The sequence below is a fragment of the Trachurus japonicus genome, chromosome 11 (assembly GCF_045865225.1).
Source record: "Trachurus japonicus isolate A0001 chromosome 11, Traja_1.0".
In the NCBI taxonomy this organism is placed as follows: Eukaryota; Metazoa; Chordata; class Actinopteri; order Carangiformes; family Carangidae; genus Trachurus; species Trachurus japonicus.
Genome location: NC_140917.1, coordinates 15,906,924 through 15,926,316, shown reverse-complemented (window position 1 = coordinate 15,926,316; position 19,393 = coordinate 15,906,924). Strand labels below are relative to the sequence as shown.

Below are 19,393 nucleotides of genomic sequence, written 5' to 3'. Positions count from 1 at the left end.
TTTTATTTACACTCATTTATATAATCTCTTCTTTAAACTGTGGTCAGGCACCGCACTGAACGTGTACTACATACAGTATATTCAAGTTTAAGAATTACAGTCTGAGCCAAAACAATCGAACTACTCACACAGACATTGAAGTCAACAGCAGATACTTTGACAGGCTGCTGCAGGCGTTAAAGCAGAAGTGAGCGATCCGGTCGTTTTCGCTAATGCTGCGTTCCAGGCAGGTTTTTGAAATCGTAAATTACAGCTTCAAGTCACAACTTACGACTTTGTAGCGTTCCAGGCAACCCACTCGTGTTTTTCCGACCTGTTTTACCTGTGAAAGTCACTATAACGGCCACTCGTAACTTCCGACCCGTGAACTCGTACCAAATCAAACTGATACAACTTCACAGGTCGGAAAAACAGGAGTTACGAGTTTCCTTGAACGCACCATAACAGTCCTCGTCCCTACGTCGCCACATTCACGGCGTCCCTTGGCTGCACACACAGCCCTGCATGCCGTTCTCTCTCCTCATTGGATAAAAACTGTAGGATACGATAAATGTTTTCTCCTCGACTGAGAGACTGACAGACCCGTGTTTCAGACCAAACACTCTATGTAAGTGATTGCTGTCGGAAGATAGAACTATTTAAGACTTATATTAACACAAATATATCACTTACTTCTGCTTTAAATAAAGCGAACGATGGCTCCATTTCTGTTTAACTCGTTCAGTGTGAGGGTTTCTGTTATGGTTCATAATATTGGCACAGTGTCATGAGTCACACGATGAATGAGACGCTTGATTTCAGTCATTTTTACATCCATCCATCACTTTGTTGGCATATTTTAAAACAAATTTAAAAAAATATTTAATGTAACAGGGCTTTTGTTTTCACAGTCTGATATTTTAAAAGGCCTCATAATCAGTTTAAAACATTTGCTTCACATCCACATGCGATGTCGTCACTTGATGACACTGTGAAATGTATCTTAATGAAGTCGTCGAGCCCGAGAAGCTTCAGGTTTGACACAATTGCGCCACCTTTGATCCTTTGGCCTAAGACACCTGTTCAGTAACCAGACATTCTTGTTCCTCCTCTCTGATCCTTCCCGCTGCGGCTCCTCTCGCCCTCTCGATCTCCTCCTGCTCGTGTAAAGAGTTCTGCCCCGTGGTTTTGCCGTGCTGCTCCTTCAGGTGTCGTCGCAGGGCGGGCTTGTGGGCGAAGCGGGCGTGGCAGTAGGCACAGTGGTGCGGGCGCTCGCCGCTGTGGAGGTTCATGTGGTCTATCAGTGTGGACTTTTGAGTGAAAGTCTTGTAGCACAGCGGGCACTGGTGGGTTTTGCCGGCGCCCCGGTGCACGGCCATGTGTCGGGTGAGGTTGGCGGAGTGGTGGAAGTGTTTGCCGCAGCAGGGGCAGGCGTACAGCAGGTGGGTGGAGCGGGAGTGGACGGCCAGGGAATGGGCGGAGGGGAACGTCATGCCGCAGTGCTCGCAGATCACGGGCCCCGTTGCGCTCGAGGTGGACCCCACGACCGCGACGGACTCGTCCCCTCCCTCGTTCGCCCCGACGGCCGCCATCCCCGAGCTCCCCTCGCCCGCGCCGCAGCTGGACTCCTCCAGGGAGAACTGGTTCAGACTGCCGGCTCCCATCGGCGAACCCTTCTCTCCATGATCGCTGCCCATGCTGAAGTCCAACCCCGGGAGTTCCACCGAGACATAACTTCCCGCCTTCATCCCCTCTTGGCTGTAGTCCAGCCCGAGTCCCCCACCCAATCCGGCAGCCGCCAGGTACCACAGGTCTGGGTGGAGACCCGAGCCTGAAGATCTTTTCTCCTGCGACGGCGCCCACCTTCTCCTTTTAAAACCCCTCCCCCGGCCTCTCCCTCGGCCCCGGCCTATTTTATGGTCCGTCAGCCTTTTTAAAGTGCGGAGCCCCTCCACTGTGAGTCCGCCGGTGCTGAGATCTTCTGTCCGATTCAAGTCGTATTCAGCACCTTCTCCTCCCATCGCTGCACCTTCCGTCTCTGGGTAACAACCGTCTGGAGGTCCATCAGAGAGAGCTTTCTCCTCTTCCCTGTCTCTGTTCATCTGCTCCTCTTCAGAGATGTACACCCTGAAGACATCGTAGTCCTCCTGTCTGGTTTCTTCTTCCTCGTCCGATCCATTGACCTGTAACAGAGTTGAAGACTGGGTCAACTAACGGGCCTAAAAACAGTGAAAATGACCATCAAAAACCCAAGAGTCATTTCATAAAACTCTTCAGAACCTGAAACTAGCAAATGTTGGCCTTTCTTTGCTTAATGAATGACTTCTGCAAACTAATGGATTTGAAAAAAATTATGAATTTATCTCTTCGGGACTTGAAGTGTCATTTGATGAGCTTCTATTTATACTAGTGCTCTATTGTAATCTGAGCTTTCAAAGACAGACAATAGCAGTGGACACTTCACTTTAATATCCTTTAAACCTCAGGGTTGTGTTGAACCAGGGACATCTCCTTCACATTTCCATCCTATTCTCTATCCCATGTAAAACCAACCATTTATTACACTTACACATTTGACCATCTACTAGGACTGGATTTAAAAAGTACCCTGGTCTCTGTTTTTCCTTTCACACACCTTAATACACGGCTCATCCAGCCTGGGACTGCCATTGTGGTGTTGACTGCTGCCCTGAGCAGATGCATCACCGTTGTTCTCCTCTACTGATTGCACTACAGGACTGTGTGGGTCCACGAGGGGCAGCCGGCTGCTGGGGGGAGGAGACGCAACAGAATGAACGCTGCCGCTGACGATCATGGGTTGAGCCTGAGCCTCCTCTGCAGTCACCTGGAGGGTGAAAAGGGAAGGGAAGAAAGACTGATCTGTATCACTGGACACTCTGAAAGTGATGAAAATGTAATACAAATAGTAAATGCTTAGGTGATGGTGCCATTAATATGAATCAAACACACAATTTTGTCACATTTCTTAGCCTCAAGCCAAACAGGAAAAACCTAACTTGATTGTAATTTGTAACTTTTCAGATTTAGCCAACTAACTATAACCAAACCAAGTCAAAATATTTTACCAAAATCCAGAGAAATAAGCCAATCTGAGGTACTGTACAACATATTAGAAAGAGCAGCATCTTTTAGGTTACTGACCTTCGGTGGACTGGGGTTCTTCAGCTGGACGTACTTCTTCAGAGCTCCTCGGCAGCGCTCTACAATATGCTCCATCTGCAGATAGCTGGCAGCGGTCAGGTAGTTGACGATCTCCTCCGGGTTAAACTGCAGCACACCAGTGTAACAAGACTGGAGCAGGTCACACACCACTGTGGAGCTGTACAGCATCGATACCTAGATGGAAATATCAAGAAACATGGAGAGGCACAGATTTTAACGCTGTATTATGAGTGTTGATTGAAGAGAGATACAATGAAAGCTTTGACAGTGTGTACGTTAACATCTGCCTACCTGAAGCTTGGCGGATGGGTTGAGGAGGAACTGGTCTCTCAAGAAGGGCGAACAGGCAGCAAGTACGACCTTGTGCCCCCTGAACGTCTGGTTGTTGGTGACGATGGTGATGTCACAGAAATGCTGGCGAGCCCTCAGAGTATTCATGTGCCTCAGGGTCGTGTCCCCGTGACCCGGTAACCGGAAACACAGCAACTCCATCCTGCCTAAGTAGACACCACGATTTGTGTTATAGTTTACATTTTCCAAGAATCAAGTACCGATGGGAAGAAAAAAAAATTAGGTGTTTAGATAATCAAATCATACACCAAATTGCCTGTTAAACTAGTCTGAGAGGAGGAATCATCTGAATGGAGTAAATATCAATGTCTTAAATCACTGGCAGAAGCACAGAGGTGAAGTGATTGGTCGATTCATATGGTAATTAACCAGAAACCATTTGGTTTCACCTTTTGTTGATATGTAACATGTGGCAAAACAAAGATTTAGGTATGCACATTTGTGATTTGCTATCTTACTATGATCTAAACTAACTGTTATACATTAATTATGTAAGAAAAGCCGCTGATAATGTTGATTTAACTACGAGAACAAGTTAGAGTATGTTCAACAGATTGCATCACAAGTCCAGCACATGTAACAGAAGGAGAAATTTTAAGTGTATTACCGGTACTAACCAATTACACATTTATTTAATCCGGTATACCAGGTGCTGTATGTATAGTCACATGTCACTGTAATTTATAGATACTTTATTGATAAATTGTCAGGTTTGAATTGGGGGACATTGAAAAGTTAGCTAACGAGCCTGTGAGAGAAGCTACCCAGAAAGTCTAACATAGCATCGGTTCCAAGAATCAAGTGAAGTCTATAAATATATATTAGTCTATTTAGGCGACTCGTGTGAGGTTAAAACCGACTACGACATCTCCAGTTCCTCTTTTTTTTTCTCGTGGCCTAGCAAACCCACTGGTCTGGTCGGTAAGCTAATGTTAGCTACTGATTAGCTTCCTGGTAACCATTGATATAAACAAAAAAAAGCTCCACTTAATAAACTTTGTCGTCGCTCACCTTCTCTGTTCATCTTCCGTATGTCTCAGTCAGTACCAGAGGTTTTTGTTTAGTTTCAGCGGACTAAACGGCGGCGGCTACAGTTGTTGACCGGGGCAGTGTTTTCTGTTTTCTCATCCCTGTTGTCACTAGCTTCCATCCCGATGATGTCTGTTGTTTACTTTTTGGCCCTTTTTTTTTTTTTTTTTTTTTGGAGGAAGCGCATCTCGTGACAATAGCGCCAACCAAACCACCACCTCCGGTTACACTAACTGACTTTGAATCGGTTTTCCTGGAAAGGTCTCCTTGCGGTTTAGCCGTGAAACCAGAGTACGCACGCTGACTTCCGATCAGCCGTTTTTCAAAATCAACCGAACGAACGAACACACGTACGGAACGGAGGGGCGGGGCTTGTCCCGTGACGTAGTACGTTATTTACGTCGACGCTCTTGGGGGAAACATGTCGGCGTCTGAGACAACGACAAAGGTAGGATAGCCATTGCAACACAAAATTACATTTTAAGGGCATTTAAGTTTGTCTAAACGCCGTAAAACGTACAAAACACACAACAGAACCGTGTCTGTGAGGCTGAACTGTGACACATCCCAACATTTCCTAATGTGTCGGATGTACGAGCCTCTTTGTTGCCAGCTGTGCTGCAGCTGCTAGCAGCATTAGCCTGCAACAGTTTTAAGGATTGGTTTAATGTTGTTTTGCTGTGTTATGTGTGTTTTCTTTACTAATTTCCCTCAATTATCTAATCCTTTACATCCACTGCATATACAGGGCACTGTCTTGTGTTAAACCCGCGTTTGCTTGTTTTGGTTTTTCTGCCTGGAGCTTTTTCAAAGCAAATAAAAGGAGGGATTTTTAAAAACAATCAGTTTTTGAAATTAACCTCATACTCTTTTTTTTTTATTTAACGGATCTTGTTGGCTGTAGTGCTCTGTTTTAGTTTGTGTTAAAGGCGTGAATGGGTGAAGTCAATGATGGCTTTAAACTACGGTAGTGTCAACAGAGGGAATAAGTCATCGGTTCAATGGTTTGTTCTGCAGAGAAGGTGCACATTACACAGCGCATGAGCGGTTGCAACTACAGTAACGTCTACGATTGTTAATTAGGCTACTATATTTTGTATCTCTAGTCATTTGCTTTAAGTGGAGCCAAATTCCACATTTCATCTTACAAAGCTTCATTCATTCATTCATTCATTCATTCATTCATTCATGCTTTCACCTGCGGTCACATGACTAAAATCTGAATGATGGAAGAACTATGTAGATAAGAATAATCAGTTCTTCATGAAACATGTGGGCATTAGCCTATCATAAAAAATACCTAAAAAATAAAACAAAATAGATGTATTTCTGATGATGTTTGTGACACAAATGATATTATTAGATCATGTTAATACAGATGCATCAGTGTGCAGGAGTTTAACTGTTGTAACTCGTTGTTATCGTCTTTATTACATTGTAATTATCCACTGTAATGCTATTAATTGTTATAAAATGGTGCATTGCTACTTGACAAGAAGGTTGAGTACGTTTCTTAGTGTGTCTGAGTATATTGCCTCACTAAAACAGATCACAGCTCTGAAGCTTGAGTGTTTGCAGATTATTACATTATTATTACTAGGTGTATTACATTCTTATTGCTAATTAAACTGATGTGAAAAATACTCTGTGTTTCTGAATATCAGCTGCTTTTAAACTAAACGATGGCAACACATTTTCTGACATATTTTTCTGTTGTTTGTTTATCAGGAACCCCCAGAAGGAAATGAGTCAGAAACACCGGCAGAGTCGTTAGCCGGACCAAGTCAAGTCAAGGAAGGTACATTATAATATGCATCTCATCTCTGCAGATAAATACACTAGGGGTGAAAACTTAATGTCTGTAGTGTGTGCTTTAGTTTAAAATTATATAGCTGTTTAGATTTTCACATCTCCATCTAATTTATAACATCACAGACTCTGAATGTTTCTCAGATCATGCGGCCTCCACCACAGCTGCTGCTGCCAGAAAGACTGAACCAATGGGTGGTATGTCTTCGATGTTGTCGTCTCAGCAGCCAGGGAAGGAGGGCGAGAAATCGTCACCGGCCTCATCCCCAAACAAACCTGCTCCGGGTGAGACTTGGATCAGCGTAACTGTTTTTATCCTGAAGCGTAAATATGTTCAGTAGGTCGCCATTATAGCAGCGTATTCATACAAATATACTTCTTACAGGACACGCAGCAAAGTCCCTTCCATCGACATCCTCCGCGTCCTTGTCCTCGTCCTTTTCCTCCGCCCCCTCCACGTCTTCAACGCCGTCTACTGGCCGAGCAAAGATGAGCGTCTCTGGGCCTGGCAGCAGTAAATCCACGCTGCCACCTGCTCCTTCCTCCTTCTCCTCCTCCTCCTCTTCTTCTTCTTCTTCCTCCTCCTCCTCTGCAGCGGCGTCCTCATCTCCCTCTGTCTCCCCTCTTCCACCCAAGATCCACCGAGCCCGTAAGACCATGAACAGGCCTCCACCAGGACAGGTGAGTCGATATCATCTCAACATTTTTGTCTTTCATTGCTTTGACCCAGTGAAACAAAACGCTTTCTTGATAATTTGAGTAACTTTTTAATATTGCACCACAGATGAGTCATGTTGAAGCACCTGTGACTCCAGGATCCTCCACCTTCCTTTCCTCTGATGCTGAAACTGGTTAGTATCTGTAGAAAATTCACTCTAACTAATAATTACCTGTGCAAAACAATCTCATAGCTTCAACAGTGTCAGAGTGCCGCCTTGTTCATATTGTTTTGTCATGTGTACCACAGGTGTAAAAAGGAGAAAACTGGATCATTTGGATGGATCTCATCAAGCAGCTGAGAAGTCTGAAAACATTCCCGACAACGCTCAGAGTGTAGTAAGATGACGTTCCTGCATGTAGCTATATGATTTATGCTTTACTAAGAGAAGCTTTTCAGTTTCTATTCGTGATTGTCTCTTCTGATTTCCTTTTTTAAAACTCAGGAAGAAACACTCTTCCATAAAAAAGTGGAGCTAGTTGCCACGACGGCACCAGTGAAGGGCAGCAGCAGCGCGGGGAAGTCAGAGGAGGAGGAGGCGGCAGCCAAGAAAATGCAGATTTCCAGTCCGTCCACACGAGATTCAGAAAAGGTAAAAGACTTAGATTTTCATATCGTCCCTTTAAAACACAGTAGCCATTGTCAATCAATGATCATTTTTCAATTGCTCTATTTTCACTTCTTTAATAGTTTGAAGATGGTGGGTTAGAAGCAAGGCATCGCTCTTCAGACATGGAGGCGTCACTGAACATGTCAGATCATGTGAGTGATGTGAGATATTTGATACCTTGATAATTGCTTATGTCTCTTTTGCTTTTTTAAAACAATTTATGACCCGTTAACACATGTAAATGTAAACCCAAAGATCTGATATCACCCAATACTTGTCTGCAAGATACAGAATCTATAACAACTCAAAAAATAAAGAATGAACAACAACAAAGAACAAACTACTCAGAAATTACAACCTCATTTTTCCTCTTCACACACATCAAATGTTATATTAAGACAAACTTTCTCCCCTGCAGAGTTCAGAGTCGGAAACACAGAGAGCAGCTCAGAGTAGAAATGAGAGCGAGGAGTCTTCATGGCCTCAGTCGGACCAGGAGAAGGAGAGAAACGCTGCTGATGTGGTGGAGTCTGTGGGAGGTGAGTGACATCACACGTAAGGTTTTCAGAAACTGCACCTGCCATGCAGCTGTAAATGTGACAATAAGTGACCATACGTTTTTCTTCTGTTAATCAGTGACAAAAAAATCCTTTTTGAGTCAATGTGTTTTAAAAGTTTCAGTTTATGAGGAGCAAATTGCTTTTTCATTGGTGTTCGAAAAACACATTTGTTTCTCATTAATATACATAAATGTGCAGTATGTATTTTCTCATGTGTCCTTCCCTCAGCAGGAAGGTCAGCAGAGTACACAGAGGTTCCCTTGGGTGCTCTGGACATCGCTGCTGCGGACAGTCTGACACTGTCCCCTCATCACGGTTGGTTTATAATTGACACATCACTGCAAATAGCTCCGACATTAATCATACAGACACTCAGGGACTGTGACTCTGAATAAGATGAAGCCTTTTGTTTATGTCCTTCAGCCTTGAGATCGCTTACTCATTTTTTCGAAAAATCTAATTACAGACGGCAGCGATGCAGGAGACACGGAGCGGCTGGAGGAGCTTCCTCTGTGCAGCTGCAGGATGGAGGCTCCTCGCGTCGACAGCACCAGCCACCGAGTCAGCAGACAGTGTATGGCCACTGAGAGCATCAACGGAGAGGTCCGTCTCTTGTCTTTTAGGTTTTGTTGTTCACTCTGCATGTGGTCATCTGAATCAAGAACTGTCATGTGTGGATTTAGATTGTGGATTGGGATGATCTGTGAGAGTTTACAGACTACCAATTAAAGGGATCGTTCAACATTTTGGCAATTTGGCCCATTGCCATAATCCCTATAGTCATAGCAGTAGGGTTGTTACCTTTATTTGTCGGTGCATGTTGCTGCTCAGAGCTACGCTACGGAGGCTAATGGGATTTCTTGGTTTCCCTCATCAAACTCATCAAATACACAATCCAACAACTCCAAAACGCTCTCGTGGACAAGTTGTGACCTGCACATTCACCACGCTATGAGATAATAACGGAGCTTTACGAGACGGAGTTGTGTTGGAAGCAAATGCAGAAGCTGTTTGCCGAAAACCTGCCCCCGACAGGAACACCCATCAGCGGTTTTGCATGAATTTACCCCGAAAACAACCCTGCCTGGTAACGTTCTGTTATTATCTCATAGTGTGGTGAATGTGCAGGTCACAACTTGTCCACCAGAGCGTTTTGGAGTTGTTGGATTGTGTATTTGATGAGTTTGATGAGGGAAACCAAGAAATCCCATTAGCCTCCGTAGCATAGCTCTGAGCAGTTCACGGGCGGCTCTGCTCTGCCGTTCTAAAAATAGCTTGCACCAACAATTAAAGGTAACAAACCTACTGCTATGACTATAGGGATTATGGCAATGGGCCAATTTGCCAAAATGTCTAAACTATCCCTTTAATGTTTGTGTATGTGACACTTTTGTGTGCCAATTGTGTGATGTCCTGTGTTGCTGATCTGTGTCCATCTGTGTAATGTCCTTCCCTTCTGGGTCAAATAAAGTTTAAGTTAAAGTCTACAGCTGTGCAATCTAATCTCTTCTCTCCTGCTCTGTCTCTCAGCTGAGGGCTTGTACCAGTCGGACCATTAAAGGGGAGACCATGCGGCCGTCCAGCAGGGTGCCGCTGATGGTGCTGTGTGACGTCCATCGTTCACACATGGTCAAACACCACTGCTGTCCTGGCTGCGGATACTTCTGCATAGCGGTAAGAGTTTAAACCACCGACTGTCCACCTCCTTCTCCTCCTGCATCTTCTAAATCTTCTGCTCTTCTCCTCCTTCAGGGCACGTTTCTCGAGTGCTGCCCGGACCAGCGTATCGCTCACCGTTTCCACCGAGGCTGTGTGACGGTGCTCGGCGGCGGGCGCAGCAGGGCGAACGGCGGCGGGATGCTCTTCTGTCCCCACTGCGGCGAAGACGCCTCCGAGGCCCAGGAAGTCACCATCCCTTCCTTCAGCTCGGCCACCACCTCGGCAACCACCGTCGTCACCATGTCGGCCTCCTCCACCACCACCCCGTCCCTGCCGCCGTCGGCCCCCACCGCGCCCTCGCTCACCGCCTCCACAGGGGGGATGAAGGACGGGAAGATGCCCGAAAGACCTGTCAGGTAAGACTGAACGACGTGGGATTTATCAACCAATCCCCTTAAAGGGATACTTCACCCAAAATTTATAATTCACCAATCATCTACTCACCGTTATGCCAAGGAAGGGTTTGGAGAACTTTCGGAGTCATCAAAGCGCTTTTGGAGTTCCAGGTGGGGTCTGGCTGACAGCGAATTTTTTTATAATGGCGGCGGATAGAGTTCACTTTTGAATCGTCCAAAACACACACTATGAAACATCATAGTGAGATTTGCTGTGAGATGTTCTTCCGTGTTTACATCTTACTTCCAATGGTTTACAACGACGAACGAACATCTCGCAGCAAATCTCGTGCATGTGCACAAACATCAACACAGCCACTGGGAGCTACTACTACAACAAGGCTAAAAACAGAGATCAAATTAATTTTTCCGAACAACCTTTTCATGCGGCGGCTTCAGGACACTTGGGTCAGTACAGACGAGCAGTATGGAGGTATTTGGATGTTTCATAGTGTGTGTTTTGGATGATTCAAAAGTGAACTCTATCTGCCGCCATTAAAATCCCCCCTGGAACTCCAAAAGTGTTTTGATAACTCAGAAAGTTCTCCAAACCCTTCCTTGGCATGACAGTGAGTAGAAAATTGGTGAATTATCGATTTTGGTTGAAGTATCCCTTTAAAACCTCCTCACCTCTCTCCTCTTTCATCGCCTCCTCTAGCGCTCGCATGCGTAGCCACGGTTTGGTTACACTGGCTGTGGAGCAGCAGCAGCAGCCTCCGCAGCCCGTAGCCTCGGCAACGACCGTGACCGCCGTCCCCCCAGCGGAGGAGGGAGTGGACAGTGTGGGGCCGTCTCTCTGTTTGCCGAACGGGAAACCCATCAGCCCCGGCGCACTTCCACCTGGGCCCAGCAGGGCGGCGCTGCAGAAGGCCATCCTGACACAGGACACAGAGAGGTTGGAGTTCATCAGATTAAGAGTTTTAGTTGTCAGCCACAGTCGGCTCTTCTGAATTGAAGTAAGACATTTTAGCCAAAAGGACCAACTCAGAGTATTTCAGACCATCATAGATAGATAGATAGATAGATAGATAGATAGATAGATAGTTACATGCAAGACTAAAACCAGGATTAAAAACCGTGCAGTGAGTGAAATGCAAAAACCAAGCACACAAATGTACCAGTATAAACACATAAATGAATAAAAAAAAAAAATGAACACATACCCACACACACACACACACACACACAAAAGGAGAATGTCAATACAAGTGTAAAACAAATGTAAAACATTGTTCTCGATATGTAAATAGATAAACAAATAAATAGAGAAGCCCGTAAAAGCTCTTAAATCATGGCATGTTCATGGTCCTTACTGCCTGCGGGAGAAAAAGCAACTCATGTGGAGTTTGTCCTTTTTGATTTTCCAGGAGGAAGAAACTGAGGTTCCACCCTCGCCAGCTTTACCCCGCGGCCAAACAAGGAGAGGTGCAGCGGGTTCTGCTCATGCTGAGTGAGTAGCGAATACGCCTTTTACTGCAGACACTGCTTCTCATGTGCTTCAACAAAAATGAGTTTGTCTTAAAATAAATAATCGTCATGTCTGATTTTGTAGTGTCTAGATTTCCTCACATCAATGTAAACTCCCTACAATTCTCACAGCTGCTCATCCCAAGACTGTTGTGCACAATTTGTACAGGATTGTTTATGATGTTTGTTCTTTTTTCATGTGTGTTTCAGTGGAGGGCATTGATCCAACCTACCAGCCCGACTCTCAGAACAGGCGCTCTGCTCTGCATGCTGCTGCTCAGAGAGGTCTGCTGGAGGTCTGCTACATGCTGGTGCAGGTGGGAAGTTCAGCGCATAATTGGCCCCTTATTACATATAATCAGAGGTCATTGTTTGTAGGGCCGGGGCCGACACTTATTTGCATTAATCTGCCGATTCCTCAGAGTCGAGGGTGATGTTTTTTATTTTCGTGTTTTGTCTTGTCAGCTATTACTTAAAGATATTGAGTTTGTTGTGATATTTCAGAGAAAACCAGCAAATCTTCACATTTGAGAAGCTGTTTCAAAGTGAACAGCATCATTTCTACTTGGAAAATGACTAATATGATTAATTGACATATCATCAAAATTATATTCTGTTCATAATCTCATAGAGTAATTGTTTCAGCTCTACAGTTTTAATGTAAACAAGTATAAAAATTGAGCAGCAACGGATAGAAATATGAACTCCTGCATCTAAAGCCGTTGCAGAAACGACACATAACACTTTAAAGTGACTGTGATCTACAATGTGTCATCTTGTGCATCTTGATTAAAGATAATTGTTCACTGTGTGCTGACAGGCTGGTGCTCAGGTGGAGGCCCAGGACAAAGACATGAGGACTCCCCTGTTGGAAGCCATCATCAATAATCACTTTGAGGTGGCTCGTTACCTGGTCCAGAACGGCGCCTGTGTTTATCACGTTGTGAGTGTCTCCTAGTGCCTCACACATAATAAAAAGATGAATGTAAACGTTCAGAGGTTTGGTTTATGTATTTGTTTACGTCATTACCCATCAGGAGGAGGACGGATACACCGGCCTCCACCACGCAGCCAAACTGGGCAGCCATGAAATCGTCAGCATGCTGCTGGAGACGGGACAGGTCGACGTCAACGCACAGGTAAACTGCAAAAAAAGTCAATGTTTTAGGGTCAATAAATATTTCCATTATTGTCTTTGAGGTATGAGGGGCTTCTATTATTTTAATACTAAACTACTGGACAACTACCGTCCAGTATTTATATGATAGATATGTGATTGTCCATCTTACTGGAGACAAATGACTGTGTATCGGTCTTAATACTTGTGTTCTTCTTGGTTTTAGGACAGCGGTGGCTGGACACCGATCATTTGGGCCGCAGAGCACAAACATGTCGACGTGATCAAATCGCTGCTGAACAGAGGAGCTGACGTCACCATCCATGATAAGGTAAATTTCTAGTAGTCAACACTGGGCTCAGTAGAAAGAGTCAAAAAGTGTATTTCTAGCAGCTCGCTTCGAAATACACACTGTACAAAGCTGGATTTTTGGAATTGTCTGGTTTTATATACAGTATATATTCTTGAAACATGTGTGGGGTTTTTATCACTTTTGTTTTCTGTGTTGTATTGCTAAAGAAGTTTTAATAAATGTTTCACAATTCAGCTTGAGTTATTGAACTTTTAAATTGGTGATCTTGAAATACTTTGTTTGAAAATATATGTTTCATGCGGGAATATTAGTCTGTACGTTGCCACGATTTGATTTGCTCAGCCACATTTGCTGCGACAGCTGCTTTAACTTCCTCTCTTCTGAGAAAGATGATGAGAAGGTGTTGAAGCTTGATCGCCAAGCGGTGGTGACAGAGACGGATGGGTGTCGTTGTATGAAAATGTTTCAGGTTATTACTTTAAACAGTCCCATGTTTCCTCCCAGGAGCTGAACGTGTGTCTCCACTGGGCGGCATACGCAGGGAGCGTGGACATAGCAGAGCTGGTGTTGAACGCCGGCTGCTCCCTCGCCTCAGTAAACATGCACGGGGACACGCCGCTCCACATCGCCGCCAGGGAGGGATTCCTGGAGTGTGTCACGTGAGTCGTTAACAACCTACGTAACCGATCCGATGTTGGAGTCTCTTCCTGTATCCTGTGCTTTAAAGGGATAGTTCAACATTTTGGCAAATTGGCCCATTGCCATAATTGCTATAGTCATAGCAGTAGGTTCGTTACCTTTAATTGTAGGTGTAAGCTATTTTCAGTACGGCGGAGCGCAGCAGCAGGCTGCTCAGAGCTACGCTATGGAGGCTAACGGAATTTCTTGGTTTCCCTCATTAAACTCATCAAATACAAAATTCCAAAACTCCACAGCGCTTTTGTAGACAAGTTGTGACCTGCACAACCACCACGCTATGAGATAATGACGGAACGATACGAAACGGAGCCGTTTTCGAGGTAAATTCATACAAAACCGCTGATGCGCGTTGCGTTCAGGGACAGTTTTTCAGCAAGCAGTCTCCGTATTTACCCTGTATTTACCTCGAAAACGGCTCCGTTTCGTATCGTTCCGTCATTATCTCATAGCGTGGTGGTTGTGCAGGTCACAACTTGTCTACAAAAGCGCTGTGGAGTTTTGGGATGTTGAATTTGATGAGTTTAATGAGGGAAACCAAGAAATTCCGTTAGCCTCCATAGCGTAGCTCTGAGCAGCCAGCTGCTGCGCTCCGCCGTACTGAAAATAGCTTACACCTACAATTAAAGGTAATGAACCTACTGCTATGACTATAGCGATTATGGCAATGGGCCAATTTGCCAAAATGTTGAACTATCCCTTTAACTCTCTCTCCACCAACACTGATTGAATCGGTTCTTTCTGCTGCAGGTTGTTCCTGTCCAGAGGTGCAGACATTGACATCATGAACAGAGAAGGAGACACACCTCTCACTCTCGCACGGGTCGATACACCGGTGTGGGTCGCGCTCCAGATCAACAGGAAGCTGCGGAGGGGAATAACCAATCGCATGCTTCGGACCGAGAGAATCATCTGCAGGTACGTTGTGTTGGAACTTCTTCCGTGTGAACAGGATTTTTGTTTTTCTTCTCTGATTTAACCCCTTCCTTCCTTTTCCAGTGATATTGCTCAGGGCTACGAGAACGTCCCGATTCCCTGTGTGAACGCCGTGGACGACGAGGGCTGTCCCTCAGACTACAAATACGTTTCAGAAAACTGTGAAACTTCAGCCATGAACATCGACCGCAACATTACACACTTGCAGGTAAAAAACAAAACAAAAAGCTAACACTTTATAATAAGTACACACTATTAAGCATTAGTTAAGCATTAAATACTATAACACATGAATACTCATTAGTATGTAGTTTATAAACACAGTTACACAGTCATTGATAAGCACCAACTGTATTTATAAACTACATACTAATGAGTATTAATGCGTTATAAATGAAGAATTCAGTATTTATTAATGCAGAACTAATGCTTAATAGTGTGTACTTATTATTAAAAAAAAAAAAAGTAAATTAAACTGTGACATTTTTATTACACAAACGCACACAGCTGCTTCTCCTGCAGGGAAAATACAACTTATTAATTCAGTTATCTTTGTCTCTCAGCACTGTAGCTGCACTGACGACTGCTCATCTAGTAACTGCCTTTGTGGACAGCTCAGCATCCGTTGCTGGTATGACAAGGTAAATACAAATGTTATTTAAAAATCCACATTGCGAAAGTGATTTAGTCAGAGAACCTATAGTAACCTGTGTTTTTGCCTCATTTCAATACTGACCATGATTCCTCAACCCTTTGCATTTGTTTTGCATTGTTGGTGATGTTAGCACCAGGTTTTGGTGAGGAAGAAGATGATATCTCAAAGTTTTCTGTGCGATCAATAAATATCTGGATAGTTTGCAGTTACTGATTTTTCAAGTTTTGACTTGAATTAATTAGTTGTGGAATATTTCAGTGTTAAACTGAAGAAGTGAATGTAATAACAACTCATCCTTGCCTCGTTTCATGTTACTAGGACCAGCGGCTGCTCCAAGAGTTCAACAAAATTGAACCTCCACTTATATTTGAATGCAACATGGTGTGTTCCTGTTATCGAACGTGCAAGAACAGGGTGGTGCAGGCCGGCATCAAGTAAGATTTTTAAGTTATATTACATATAATATATATGTAAGATATAATTCAAGATGATAAAAGAATAGAAACTATTCTACTAACAGTAGAACAAACTGTCTGAAGTTGCAGGTTTCCATGGAAAATCCTGTTGTTTTTTTCATATTGGTATCAATAAGATCAATAACTGTTTTCCTACATCTTGTAGAGAGACTGTTTACAGTTGGAAACATATGCCTCAATCTACCAAAATCCATTTTTCAGCTCAGTATTTACATCATTAGTCATTAGTCTCTAGACACTTTGAAAATGTTAAATCATCTTGACTACTTTATAATTTCCTCTGTTTCCCTCAGAGTTCGTCTTCAGCTCTACAGGACAGAGAAGATGGGCTGGGGCGTTCGAGCTCTGCAGGATATTCCCCAGGGAAGCTTCATCTGCGAGTAAGAGAAACTTTGTCAACTGCACTCACAACTGGCTGCTCACATGTGAACAGTCAGAGTAACAGAGGTTAAAAGTTACATTTCATCCCTCCCTCCTCGCAGATATGTTGGGGAGCTGATCTCCGATGCAGAGGCAGATGTCAGAGAAGACGACTCTTACTTGTTTGACCTGGACAACAAGGTGAATCTTTGCTTTTCAGTATCCACTTTGATAGAAATGGATGATTAGTCACTGTAAAAAACGGTGCACCTGGCCGGTATACTTCCTGTTTAATGAATATAGTAAATAACTAACCAGGCCTGATCTCATGCGGAGAACAGAGAGATTGTATCTGCCACTGCCGAGCTAGACAACAGTGTCCCAGTTTGGAACTCTTTCTGTGGAAAGTGCTCCTTTTTTCTTCATCTGCCAGTTTCTGTAAACTGGCGCTTTTACCATTTATAAATCATACAAACTCACCAAAACTGTTACCAATCCTGTATTCTGTGCCGTGATGTCATATTTTATACTTCAATTCTCTTCAGTGATTTTGTGCCACTGTGTTTTAGTGGAGATAAAATGAACATTTTTAAACTTTTATTGAAGTGACAGACAAGCAGCATGTTTTATTTGGATAAAAATGATAAATAATAGATGTGAGTGTCTGCATCATTTCATGGCAAACTCACTGATAGAAATTGAAATATGTTCATGTGAACCAAACTGGTAAATCAACATGGTAAAGGCAAGCAATAAAACTGGTTTGTGTTTTTTGTTTTTTCTACTCATATTACTCCCTCCTCCTACGCACCTGCATCTTCAGGTGTGCTGAGACCTTTCACTTAATAATATTACTGAAATCTACTGGATCTAAAGAAAGCTATGATTAAAAAATAACAAAAAGATCCGCACACCATTAAGCTCCCATTTAGGATATTAAGTAAACACCTCACATCCTTTATTTCTTGCCTAATTTGTATGGTTTTATTTCATTTATGTGCTTCCTGTGCAGGATGGGGAGGTGTACTGCATCGATGCACGTTACTACGGCAACATCAGCCGCTTCATCAACCACCTGTGTGACCCCAACCTCATCCCAGTTCGTGTGTTCATGCTGCACCAGGACCTGAGGTTCCCTCGCATCGCCTTCTTCAGCTCCAGAGACATCCTCAGTGGACAAGAGCTGGGGTGAGAAGTCGAGACATTTGTCATCATTTTATTATTCCTTCATTTTCTTCCGTCACATCCTCCGAGCTGCTTTTCTTTCATTTCTTTCACTCCACACCCATCCCTTTTTTCTTGCTATTTTTTTATTTTCTTTGAGCACACAGGGTTTTGATTGTTTTTTCCTGCTCTTTATTTTTATTTTTGTTGTGTATTGGATTGGATTGTGTCTTCATTTTTCTTGATTAAAAAAAAAAAAAGGCATTATAGTATTTCTTGATTTGTTAATTCATATATGTCTAGATCTTGAAATTGATTGATCCCTTAAATCTGAGGTCAGGTGTTCCAAACTTAAATTCATTCATCAAAAATGATCCATGTCGTGTTGCCCATATTGACCCGAGCCCTCATCTGAGTTGACTGGTCTTTGTCTGTCTCATTAGGTTCGACTACGGAGACCGGTTTTGGGACATCAAGAGCAAGTATTTCACCTGTCAGTGTGGATCAGAGAAATGCAAACACTCGGCCGAGGCCATCGCGCTGGAGCAGAGCAGGCTGGCTCGGCTGGAGGCCTGCCCAGAATCAGGAGCCGACTGTGGGATGCCAATGCTAGGAAACTCCTAAAACACTTAACCTGCGGGGCCTTTGGATTAACCCCTTCAGTTTTACATACGCACATTGGCAGTGGAGATAAACCATGAGGGGTTTTTCACGTGTAAAGTTCTTTTCCATGTATGGTGCTGTTTTTTTTTCTACTTGTGATTAAAATGTTTTGTTTTGTTTTTTTCTTTATTTGAGGACATGGGCCTTAACCTTTTTAACTGTCATGTGTATCATGTTTGAAGAAAAACAGGAGGTCCTGTGATTCCATAAGTACAGTACTTTTACTGTATCTCACTCTGAACTTTTGCCTTGACACGTGAAGTTTGTGCATTAGGAATCTGCCGTCATATAACAGTCATATATATATTCATGTATTTTCTGTTGTGCCAACAAAGACAATGCATTTCGACAGAACAGTAATGGGTCGACTTCTGGCCCATACTGGACTCTCCATACGGACCTGAGGGATAGTGTTGTTTTTGGATGATTGTGTTAGCTTTATGTTCTTTATTTTTATACATATTGTCTTCTTTGTCACAGTTAGTATAATAAATTAGCTCATGAGTTCATCTTTGGACTCTTCTACTAAGTGTAGTTTCTTTCTTTTTAATCTGTTACCGTATGTATGTGCACAATATAGATTTTAGGATACATTTAGGTCTTAGGCGCCATCATCACCTGTTGGTGTTTATCATATTCATTGTATTATCACTAGGGGGCATTTACAGGCCACACTGCAAAGCTGGAGGAGCATGGGGGCAGGATGCTGCAGGAGGTACAGGCAGAGATGAAATGACATGAAGAGGTGTCACTCTGCCAGTTGTTCTGTGCACAAAAAAAATCATTTAATTATGATTAGAAATAAGAAATGCCAATTTACGGCCAACAATATACAAAGGAGGCTACCTTCCATCACAACATGTTTCTATATAAATTCCCCACCTTTTTTTAAATATATATCCTCTTAAACTGAAAAACATTTGAACAACTTTTTAATTTGACTGTTAACAAATTCCAAAGCTTAACACCCACCACAGAAATGTACATTTGTTTTTAACTTGAATAGGTCCTTGCCATTTGATTTTTGAAATTAAATTTCCTTCTACGACTGACATCTTGAGAAACTAAAGCAAAAATAATTATGCAAAAAATCTCCACCACTGAGTAAATGAATGAGAAATCCAGGTCTTTTGAGCATCATGTGTTGACAAATGCTTTTCTCATTTAAGAATTGAGCCAAGTGAATGAGAAAA

At 43.3% G+C, this 19,393-nt stretch overlaps 2 protein-coding genes across 5 annotated transcripts; one reads left to right on the top strand and one right to left on the bottom strand.

The window, feature by feature from the left end:
- Positions 1–791: 791 nt before the first annotated feature.
- LOC146978521 (uncharacterized) lies at positions 792–4,811 on the bottom strand. The gene is made up of 5 exons (XM_085791254.1): positions 4,525–4,811; positions 3,454–3,659; positions 3,142–3,336; positions 2,615–2,824; positions 792–2,162 (listed from the first exon to the last, which is right to left on the bottom strand). The coding sequence occupies exons 1-5, from the start codon at positions 4,535–4,537 to the stop codon at positions 1,050–1,052; spliced, it is 1,737 nt and encodes a 578-aa protein (XP_085647380.1). The 5' UTR covers positions 4,538–4,811; the 3' UTR covers positions 792–1,049.
- A 143-nt stretch (positions 4,812–4,954) lies between these two features.
- ehmt2 (euchromatic histone-lysine N-methyltransferase 2) lies at positions 4,955–18,725 on the top strand. Of its 4 annotated transcripts, none has more exons than XM_085791253.1 (28): positions 4,955–4,990; positions 6,271–6,340; positions 6,496–6,636; positions 6,737–7,032; positions 7,136–7,202; positions 7,319–7,407; positions 7,515–7,661; positions 7,760–7,831; positions 8,098–8,218; positions 8,471–8,554; positions 8,706–8,842; positions 9,770–9,913; positions 9,992–10,314; positions 11,012–11,248; positions 11,721–11,803; positions 12,031–12,137; positions 12,641–12,763; positions 12,858–12,959; positions 13,164–13,268; positions 13,755–13,909; positions 14,697–14,864; positions 14,946–15,090; positions 15,446–15,523; positions 15,856–15,971; positions 16,307–16,393; positions 16,496–16,574; positions 17,386–17,561; positions 17,981–18,725. In XM_085791253.1, the coding sequence occupies exons 1-28, from the start codon at positions 4,964–4,966 to the stop codon at positions 18,159–18,161; spliced, it is 3,660 nt and encodes a 1,219-aa protein (XP_085647379.1). In that variant the 5' UTR covers positions 4,955–4,963; the 3' UTR covers positions 18,162–18,725. The 4 variants fall into 4 exon arrangements, with proteins under 4 accessions (XP_085647379.1, XP_085647377.1, XP_085647378.1 ...); XM_085791251.1 differs by having other exon boundaries at positions 13,737–13,909; XM_085791252.1 differs by having other exon boundaries at positions 8,468–8,554.
- The last annotated feature ends 668 nt before the right edge of the window (positions 18,726–19,393 follow it).